Source organism: Perca fluviatilis, chromosome 8 (genome assembly GCF_010015445.1).
Source record: "Perca fluviatilis chromosome 8, GENO_Pfluv_1.0, whole genome shotgun sequence".
NCBI lineage: Eukaryota > Metazoa > Chordata > Actinopteri > Perciformes > Percidae > Perca > Perca fluviatilis.
In genome coordinates, this window is record NC_053119.1 from 11,039,794 (window position 1) to 11,050,549 (window position 10,756).

General features: G+C 41.3%; 1 protein-coding gene across 1 annotated transcript in view; it reads left to right on the plus strand.

Moving 5' to 3' along the window:
• The first annotated feature begins 2 nt into the window (after positions 1-2).
• snx1a (sorting nexin 1a) overlaps positions 3-10,756 on the plus strand; it is a 17,561-nt gene continuing 6,807 nt past the window's right edge. The window contains exons 1-12 of the mRNA XM_039808245.1: positions 3-498; positions 3,689-4,655; positions 5,499-5,635; positions 5,912-5,987; positions 6,285-6,328; positions 6,589-6,730; positions 6,821-6,899; positions 7,262-7,337; positions 7,642-7,755; positions 8,686-8,779; positions 9,459-9,664; positions 10,360-10,503. Of these exons, the coding sequence (XP_039664179.1) occupies positions 370-498; positions 3,689-4,655; positions 5,499-5,635; positions 5,912-5,987; positions 6,285-6,328; positions 6,589-6,730; positions 6,821-6,899; positions 7,262-7,337; positions 7,642-7,755; positions 8,686-8,779; positions 9,459-9,664; positions 10,360-10,503 (2,208 nt within the window). The 5' untranslated portion in view covers positions 3-369. The remainder of the gene's footprint in view (positions 499-3,688; positions 4,656-5,498; positions 5,636-5,911; positions 5,988-6,284; positions 6,329-6,588; positions 6,731-6,820; positions 6,900-7,261; positions 7,338-7,641; positions 7,756-8,685; positions 8,780-9,458; positions 9,665-10,359; positions 10,504-10,756) is intronic.

Genomic DNA, 10,756 nt, shown 5'->3' on the forward strand with positions numbered 1-10,756 from the left:
CTAATATGGGCACTGAGCTGTAGGCAGTTTAGCTACACACAACTGCAATCCCTGTCCAGGTCGGCGTTACTGTTTCAACCGCTGTATCTGTCTCATGACTGCCAAGCCTTCTGTGAAGCTAACAGTGAAGCTAACCTGACAAGGAGGAGGACCAGGAAGTAAAAAGACAGCGGTGGTTTGCACGTCCTGAGCCTCCAGTCACTCCTCTGTTTGGTCTAGTAGTGCGAGCGAACTACCGCCACAGTAGTGCTTTACATGAGCAGCGGAGGTAGCCGCTGAAGGAGACACGTCGGTGCGGTGCAAGCAGAGCAGAAGAGGGGAGCAGTTGACGTTGCCGCCTCCCCTTGTGTGTGTTTAAGAAGATTGAAGATGGCGACCAGCTCGGAACGCAGTCCTCCTCCGTTCCCCGACTCCGAGGACCAAGATGTGCTGGACTCGGAAGAAGTCGGAGGCCGAGACAGTGATGAAGACGACGGGGAAGACCTCTTCATGAGCGCAGTATGTCTGAGCGGAGTTAACATCGATTTCACGCTAAGCTAAGCTAAGCTGCCCAAAGACTAACGTCAGTTAGCTAACGTCAGCGAAGAAAGCTAATGAAGCGCTTTTAGCAAAAGTTTTGTGTTGACAAACATTTAGCTAGTTTTAGCGTTGAGGTAACGGTAAGAAAATAATGTTAACATAATTAACTGTCATGTCGGATGATGTTAGACTTAAAGCATTTACTGTAACTTAAATTATCAAAGCAGTATGGGGGTGGGTTTGTTGCAGAAAATCCACCGTCTATCACCGCTTTTAAACAGCCAGTGGTTATCTGTGACACTGTTGCAAACGCCCATTTTGGTATTGATTTCTTCCTGAAAAGTTGCAATGTGGAGAGTAGCTGTGATTTGATACAGGTCGCTTAAGAGACAAGATGACACAAATCAAAGTTATAATGTCAGCAGTCTGCAGAGAATGAGGAATGTGTGGTTTGTTTGTGAAAGTTGACATCATCTTCGGTTCTGTTATTCATATTAGTAAGTGGTTTAAAATTCACTCTCATTTTTTTTTGAATGAGGACTTAAAAAGCTGGCTCGAGAAGCCTCCTGTCATGTGAGTGGGCTGTGGTCACATGGCCAGAACCCGGATGTTTTCCCACAGTCAAAGTTCAGAGGACGGATCCAGATCAGATTGGAAAAGTTGCTGTCTTTGATTTTTTTTCTTTTTTTGAGCGCTGGATACACTGCTGCACGGAAAGCATTACTCAGCAATTTGTGGATGTTACATTCAACAGAGACTGTAGCTGAAGTAATGTTTGGAGATGGACCAGATAGTCATTGAAAATCCACTTTCTATCACCGTTTCTGGCTTTTAAATCAGAATCAGAAAAGGTTTTTAGAATCAGAAAAGGTTTTATTGCCACAATAAGTACAATCATGTGGAATTTGCCTTGGTGAAAGGTAAATACATAAACAAACAAACAAACAAACAAACAAACAAACATACATTTTGGTATTGATTTCTTCCTGAAAAGTTACAATGTGGAAAACTGGCTAGTTGTGATTTGATCAAGTTGATTAGGAGACCAGATGACACAAATTAATCTAATACAATTTCTATTTCGTTAATGATATGGGGATGTTTTCTGTGCAGGATGTCTTCCACATGAAAGCAGATTAACTTGCACTAAAGTCTGATGGTATCCTCTTCAAAATGTTCAATGCAATGCATTCAGTAACGTAGGTAAAGCAAGCAGCAGTCTAATGTAAGCAGTCGGCAAAAAAATTAGGTCGGTGTGGTTTGTTTGTGAAAGTTGACATCATCTTTTGTTTTGTAATTCACATGAAGTGGTTTTAAATTTTGAAATGAAGACTTAAAAGACGCCTCCTGTCATGTGAGTGAGCTGTGGTCACATGGTCAGAACCCGGATGTTTTCCCACAGTCAAAAGTTCAGAGGACAGATTGGAAAGTTGCTGTCTTTGATTATTTTTTTTAACGCTGGATTCACTGCTACACGGAAGGCATTACTCAGCAAGTTGGATGTTACATTTAACTGAGACAGTAGCTGAAGTGAATTCAACAGCCTCACAAACTACAGTCTCTTAAATGATCATAAAGCTAGCTAGACTATCTGTCCAACCTGAGTTTTCTGTTGCATGCCTAGAACAACTTTTGAACGTACACATGTTCCACCAAAACAAGTTCCTATTTTACAGCGGCACCGTGGCTCTGTCCGCCCAAGACGATTGTGATTGGTTTAAAGAAATGCAAATAAACCAGAGCACGTTTTTCTCCCTTCCTGGAATGCTGTGTGGACTAGCCAGACCCTCCTCCGCAGCGCTGTGGAGGAAGGTCTGGCAATGCAAGACTAGTTTCAGCTAGGCATACATATTAACCTGGCAACCAAGTGTATATCCATTGTCTTATTTGTGAGCGTTTCGTCTGACAAAGCTATTTATGAAATATGATAAAATGTTTCAGCATGACATTGCTTTTCTTCTGTTACAAGGTACTTACTGTTTTTTTCTTCTTCAAAGGAATATTTTACATACCCAGTGGCCTCGAATGACGTAAAACATGTTTTGTTCTTTCTGAGCTTTCAAATCTGGAGGCTCAGTTCAGAATAAAGTAAGCAATACCATACAAATGATTACAAAAGCAAACATTATTCCATTCATTACCTATAATAATTCTAGAGTGACCTTAGCAGGCCACATCTACCAATTTCAGTATCTACTATAGCTCGCACTGAAACCACCATATTTCTTGTTTGATTCTCCTAAAATCCCTTCAAAGCTGATAATATTTGTCAAAACGTAGTTGACTGTGATTACAGTTGATGAGTTTGTGGACGTTATGTGTGTTTTTTTGTTTTTTTTTGTTCGTTTTTTTTTTGCAATATTATAGTTAAAATACATGTATTTTGTATGTTAAGACCATACAACTGGACAGTGACACCAGTGACTTGGATGATGGTGCAAGATAGGGGTGGGGGAAAAAATCGAGTACAGGATAAGTTCAAGGTTTGAACTTCAACAGTAACGTTACCTGAAAACAGCGTGTAGTTCCTTTTTAGCAACTGTTTGCTTTATTTACAACGGTTTATCAAAATGCCAGTATATAATGTTAGTGTCTCTTATCTGTCCTTTTTCACACATAGTCTTTGGATCAGAATAAAGTCAGTTTTAGCCTGTTACTACGGAGTCTGTTCAGCTTTACAGATAGGCCTATCACACACAGCTCATGAACAATTCCAGATACATAACACTTTTTGGAGTGTGCATCTCACAACACCGTTTTACTCACTATGACCACTACTACTGTCAGAATCATTGTGCAGTAAATTCATCAAATTCAGTGTGCCCAACGCTATTTTCCGATAAACTGCAGCTGTCATATTTCACGGGACCCGCCTGAGTGCGGTTTTATGTCGTGGCTTTCCTCGCTGTTGGTTAATCTGCCTGAGAAACTGTAGTACTCGCGCTGTTGTTTATTTGGTTGCCATGACTTCACGAGTGATGGCGTCCTGTCGCTGCTGAGCTTCAGAGGGGAGAGGGGGAATGACATGCAGCAAAGGGCTGTGGGTCAGAATCGAACCTTAGTACATAAGGGCGTATGATCAACCAGGTTAGCTACCAGGTTCGCCCCGTTGCCTCTCTATTTAAATACTCTAAAACATACTCTAAAAACCTTTTCCTCTCATCTCCAGAGTAACCCTCCAATGACCGAAATGGACACCACACTGCCAACTGCCAGTCAACCCACTGATGTTTTAATGAAGCCTCCCAGTAACATCATGGATGAGCCCTTAATCGAGCCTGTCAGCAGCCAAACGGAAAACAAACCAGTGAACGAAGTCGTCAGCGAACCCTCGGATGACTTTGTCGACCTGACAAACAACGTAACCGATTCTCCGGATGAGGCGGTTGCAGCTGAAAGTGCCATTGCAGATGCCGCAAAAGACACAACTGAAATCCCTTTAGATGAACCCTCAGATGAGTTTGAGGACATATTTGGAAGTGAAAATGAAGCACTGCAAGAGGAAGTTGTAGTAGCGAATGTTACTGTAGAAGCAGCAACGGATAACAGTGGAGTGACCAGTGGTGTTACAGACACACCTGGTGATGGGAAAACAGGAAGTGACGATGAACAGGAAGCAAAAGAAACTGCCACTGATCCAATCGTCGACCTTGGCGATGATTTGCCGGCCAGTGTCGCACAGCAGCCACCACCTGCCCGTGAAAAATGTTTTGATCCTTTGGTTGACCTCCTTAGTGATGCTCCACCCGCTGCTGCTGCCAGTATACCCAGCCGGGCAACAGTCGATCTGTTCGAAGATGAGGGAACAGACTTGTTCACAGAACCACGGCAGACTAAATCTGCCATGCAGCAACAGAAAAGCCTCTTCGGTGAACCTGACGAGGATCTGTTCGGTGAGCCACTGGGTGCCACCTCAAAGAAAACCATAAGCAAAGAGCAGGACAAACCTGTCAAAACCAAAGCTGCTAGCCACGTAAGCAATATAGGTGGGCCTCTGCAAGACAATAGTCGTGCAGAACCTCCTGATATCTTCACTGAGGAAGCCGTCACCACACTGCCCAGCATCACCAGCACCAGCACTGTCAACTCCAAGACTAATGGAGTCCAATCTGAAGAGGAGGCAGATATATTTTCTAGTGGGTCCACTATTTCTTTTTATTATGTTTACATTATCAGGATTTTAGGATTTAGTGTTCTAAGGGGAGCATTAGTGACAAAGGGAGTGTTCACATAAAGCCTAAAGCAGTTCATGCAGACTCAAGTGTTTATCTTCGTATTTCAGTTAATTTGATCATGCGAGAACAGTTACCGTACACTCAAAGTCATGTGTGCAACAGATAACTGCACTCTGGGATGAAAATGTTTAGTTTTAATAAGCTATTTATTGGAAGTTAAACATAACCAGAACAAACTACAATTTTAAAAACACCAGATGGCCGTTTGGTGTGTTTCCACTGTTTGTTTTTTGGAGGTGTGTTTGCCATTATTAGATAGTGGAAAAAAAGCTTTTAGAAAATGATGGGGAGACAGACGGAGGATGACATGCAGCAAAGGTTCATGGCCAGACTCAAACCAGGGATTAATTTTTATACCTACATTACCCACAATGCACAATACAGTTTCAAACTTTCAAACTCAAGTGACTTAAGGCGATGTATCTACTTTTTTTACATACTGTATGCAGTAGTACTTCCCAACATCTTTGGTTTGTAAAAAGTGGGAGTTCCCGTTTAACTGTTTAATAAATTAGGTACTTGTGACTTCAGTTTCCAAGCACTGGTCCACATGTTATTAAATGTATTAAGCTGAAGGCTGAAAGCAAAAAAGACAAGGTATTCAGAGTCCATGTCCGTGCATGAACTTGCATATTTGATTGTGTCACACAGTCCAGGACATAAAATAAGTAATGTACATCTCTCTACACATTTTCCATTCAGCATGTTATGACCTCAGTCTTGTTTCTTTTCCTCTCTCAAAAGAAGCCACAGTGGAGCTTTCTCTCGACAGTCCGCGGGGCGAGAGAAGGAAAGATGTGACGGCCAAACCGTCTGCGTCCGCCCTCTCCCAGTCAGCAGCTGCCAGCCTGGCCAAGCCACAGTCTGCTGCCCTGGAGGAGGTACACACAGATCTAATCCCAGAGTGAAACTCCCACTGTGACTGTAACAAAGTCATGACTGAAAACTGTTCAAGGATTTTCTAGTTGTAGTTTTCTGGAATATCATAATTTTGAGAAGAGTCAGTTGGTTGTTTAATTTGCATTTTGTAGACTAGTTTAACATCTTACAAAAACAAACTAAAGTTAAAAAAAAAAAAAAAAAGAAAGAAGAAAATGAAGCTGACTGCAGGTCATTGCGACTGGCAGAATTTCACTTCCTGTTCAATATATTTTCAGTTGGAAGAAGAGGAAGAAGAAGAGCAGGGAGACAAATTTGACATCTTTGTCTCCGTCAAAGACCCTGAAAAAATAGGTGAGATTTATTACTTTAGATTCTGTCTTGATCTGGGTTTTTTTTAGTATTTAAATTGAATTGCAATAAGGCTACAAATTAGTTTGTGCACTGTTAACATCAAAGAGGTGTTTGAGTCCTAAATTTGATTATTTCAAACTTGTGAAAAAGACAAAGGGACCAAGAAGAGAAACTAGTTATAAAGCACCATAAAGGTAATCCACATGCAGCTTGCCTTAAGTAATATTCTGTAAGTATTTATATCATTTTGTGACTTTTTGTTGCACTGACTTTCATCCTTTTTTCTTTTTCTTTCAGGGGACGGTATGAACGCCTACATGGCCTACAAGTTAACCACAGAGGTAAAAATTTGTTAATATACAGTGTTTCACTTATCCTGAAGTTGGTCATATTTAATCCAGAGGACGTTAGCACAGTTACTCATCAGATATGTGGTAACAGTGTGCCAAGAGAGGAAATACTGGTCAGCATATTGTTGAAGAAATGCCCATGCACTGGTCTTGAAAGGCCAACATAGATTACGCCAGAATTTTATAGTAGTTATTCACCAAATGTAAGCCTTTTTAGGTTCATCCAGTCCAATAATATGAATGTGTTTCAGACCCAACTGGCCATGTTCCGCAACAAGACATTTACAGTGAGGCGACGCTTCAGCGACTTCCTCGGCCTCTACGAGAAGCTTTCTGAAAAGCACGGACCAAATGGATTCATCGTGCCTCCACCACCAGAGAAAAGCATCCTGGGTAGGCTGACTTGGCTTTACTGTGTCTTCTAATACTGTAACTATAAATCTAATCCCCAACAACTATGAGATGGCATGTTGTCTTGCATAGGTATGACAAAGGTGAAGGTGGGAAAGGAAGATTCCTCATCTGCCGACTTTGTTGAGAGAAGAAGAGCTGCCTTGGAGAGGTAGGAAAGAAGGAATGAAATAAAAGCTCAATTCTGCTACAAAAATCATAGTGTTTAAAGTGGGTAACACTTCACTTGAAGGTCTCTACAAAAGAGTGACATGACACTGTCATGAACACATGCCACTGTCATGACACATGAACCATAACCCTAACCATAACTTGTCATGACAAAAACCGAATGACACTAAAAGAAGCGTTATGTCATAAACGTTTATGACTTGTTTATAATGTTTATGACACGTTCATGACGGTGTCATGTCACTCTTATGTAGATACCTTCAAATAAAGTGTAACCTTAAAGTTTTATAGTGTTAGGAGTAAACTACTCAGGCTTTTATTTTGCATTTTCCCATTCGACAGGTATCTCCAGAGGGTGGTAAATCACCCATCACTCCTCCAAGATCCCGATGTCAGAGAGTTCCTTGAGAGAGAAGAAGTAAGTCGAAATTGAGTTTGGATAGCCTCGAGGCGCGGAGCTTTTTATAAGACAAACGTTTATTTAGTTTTATGCCTGATCTAATGAGAAATGCTGTACTCTTTAAGACCATAAATCCCCTGGCACACAATAGTTTGCAAATTAAATGATCATTGCATCTCGAAATGTTGTGTTCAAGTCGAGAAAACGCTTTCAGATAAACTTATTGTTCCTCTGCCATTCATTTCTACTTGATCACTTTGTGTATCTGAAGCTTTGGTATATTCAGACAGCTGTACTGTAATGCGTGTGTGTGTGTCTTCAGTTGCCAAGAGCAGTGAGCACCCAGGCTCTGAGCGGCGCCGGCTTCCTGAAGATGATCAACAAAGCAACAGATGCTGTCAGTAAAATGACAATCAAGATGAATGAGTCGGACGTGGTGAGTTCTGCTGCAAACAGACACTCCTGCTGCATCAGGGCTTCTTCAGAATAAAAACTGTTGTGAACAGTAGATCATTTTTGTAATGAGGAAATCTGCATTTCCAGTAAAAAAGCAGAATATTTCAAGCTCTCAGTAAAAGGCTAATGGAATACTCTGGTTAAAACACTAAAAGGCACAGTGACAAAATAGGAGTTACTTTTCTCTTCTTTTTTTTTTTTGCAGAGTTCTGAGGAGAATTTGCACTGAGATTGTCATAGCAATCTCAGTGCAAATTCTCATTTATGATAAGCTTAAATGATCAGACAGACTGGCAAACCCATTCTTTTGTAAACTGATCTGGTGGTATTGATTCAACCTTTTTATGTCCAGTGGTTTTTTGTTTGCTATGGTGCAAGGTAACATTTGTAATTATGTATTTAGTAGATAGCACCGTGGTTCACTAAATCCTAAAGATGAGGCAGCCAGTCAAGGTGATCAAAGACCCGGTTTGTCAAGAGTTTTTGTATAAAGAAGCCGAGCTGTGACACTGATTCACTGATTTCCTCTTGATACGATAAGTACCACACGCATGCGTACACTGAGCGTATTCCAATATTCAAGTGAATGTTTACTCCAGCTGAATACATTCAAAAGAAGATGGGTGCATTCATCTGCACCGGATTTCCAGCGTGTTTTAAGCTTAATACTTTTCTCTTAAAGAGTCATACTTTGAATACATGTAGGATCAGAGTTGTTGCATGAATCTAGTAAGTTTGGAAAAATATTTACATTGAAATAAGTTTCTATGACTCATTTGCACACTTTAAATTATAATTACTTCACCTTAAGTAACCTTTGTAATGTCCGAGAGCTCAGCCTTCACTGGCATCTGCAGCAGATGTTGTTGATGTTGGCACGGTAACAACTCTTGAGTGTGTTTTGCTGCAGTGGTTTGAGGAGAAGCTGCAGGAGGTGGAATCTGCAGACCAGCACTTCAGGAAGCTCCACGCGCTGGTCGAATCTCTGGTCATCCACAGGAAAGGTTAGTCGGCTCCCTTCCAACCACAGACATGATATGCCTTCAATTAGTGTCCTAAGCGGAGTATTGATTAGTCAGATTTTATTTTAGCAATGGATGAGGATCATTTTAACACCAAGATCAGGGTGACGTTCATTAATGAGATCCGGTGTCTCCGTCATTTCCCTCCATAATGATATGAGCTGGTATCAGAAACTTGACCAATATGGGAATATTTAGGATATATTATTAAGGAACACGCCACCGTTTTTTGAAATAGGGGTTATTCACCGTCTCCCCTAGATTTAGATAGGTGGGCAAACGCATTTTTGTCTCAGTGCATGCATTGTCTTAGTCCGGCAGCGCAGCTGCTAGTTTAGCTTAGCATAGTGAATGGAATCCTTTGTTGCCGGATAGCATGTCGTGAGTAAAAGTGAGCCAAAAGAAAACGTATTACTTCTAGGGGAGACTGTGAATAACCCCTATTTCAAAAAACGGTGGCATGTTCCTATAAAAAATTCATTAAATATTTACCAAGTTGAGTTTGTGTATCAGGTGGCTGTTGATGATTTTAGTCTTTATTTTCACAACTCTACCTCCTTTTAAAAACTCCTAAGATAAGCAGCTCTTTACCAAAGTGTTATTTTTACACAGCCTTGATGATGTTTGTTCACATTTCACTTTTCACCCCCCCCCCCACCAGAACTGTCGTTAAACACAGCCAACTTTGCCAAAAGCACGGCCATGCTGGGCAGCGCAGAGGACAACACTGCTCTGTCCCGGGCTCTCTCTCAGCTGGCAGAGGTGGAGGACAAGATGGAGCAGTTACACCAGGAACAGGCTGCCAACGACACCTTCAACTTTGCCGAGCTCATCGCAGATTACATCCGCCTCCTCGGAGCCGTGAGGGTACGTAACAGGAGCACCTTCACTAAAGGTTAAGAGGTCATTTGAAGCCTAAAGGTCAATTTCATTGCTGTGCAGGTTGCTACATTCGTTACAATCAAGTCTTTTCTACTGTCATTGTGGCTTACTATCTTAAGCAGTGAGGTCAAGTCCAACATTTTTAGTATCCTTGTAAACATTTTCCTTTGAGGAAGTAAGGGACAAGATGAAATGCCAGTGAAATTATATATCCAAATCAAGAACCCTCACCAACAACAAGCAAAATGTCCATTGATTAGGGCTGTGCTCGATTGAAGAAATTCTTAGTCGACTAACACTCATTCAATTGTATCGACTAATCGATTAGTTGATTTAATCGACAGATCTGTAAATCTGAGTTTCTCCGCAAAGAGTCATGCAAAAGCCCCACTTTAATTCTTGTTTTTACCAGAGATGTGCTCGTACGTTTCTTGGAAATAAGTCATTCAGCATGAAAAAAGCATAAAATATGACTAATCGATTAAATAAATCTAAGTTGACTAAGACCAAAACGACCGATTAGTCGACTAATCGACTAAGAGGGAGCAGCCCTACCGTTGATACTCATTAAAGGCTTGACATTGATATGAACAGTTTTGAATAGGAGCCTCGGCTACATGGCTAAAGTAAATAACCAAATATAAACATGAAATAATCCTCTGCGTGTCTGTGACCCGCAGGCGACCTTTGATCACCGGATGAAGGCGTGGCAGCGCTGGCAGGATGCTCAGGGCGCCCTGCAGAAGAAGAGGGAGACTGAGGCCAAGCTGCTGTGGGCCAACAAACCCGACAAACTGCAGCTGGCCAAAGAGGAGATTGCTGAGGTACAACACAGGCCAAAATCAACACCGTGAAAATAACTTGAGCGCTGGAGTTTGATGTGCTGTGTTTTCAAGATTGAGAACAATGTTTGAGTATTGAATGAGGGCACATGAAAAGCCTTCATTTGTTCCTATCATTAGAAACAGGAAGTGCGATGAAACCAATGGAGTTAAATTTTATTTTGAATCACCCCATTTGTTTTTCTATAACTTGGTTATTGTCAGGACACAGTAAAGCAAATATCTATTAGATTTA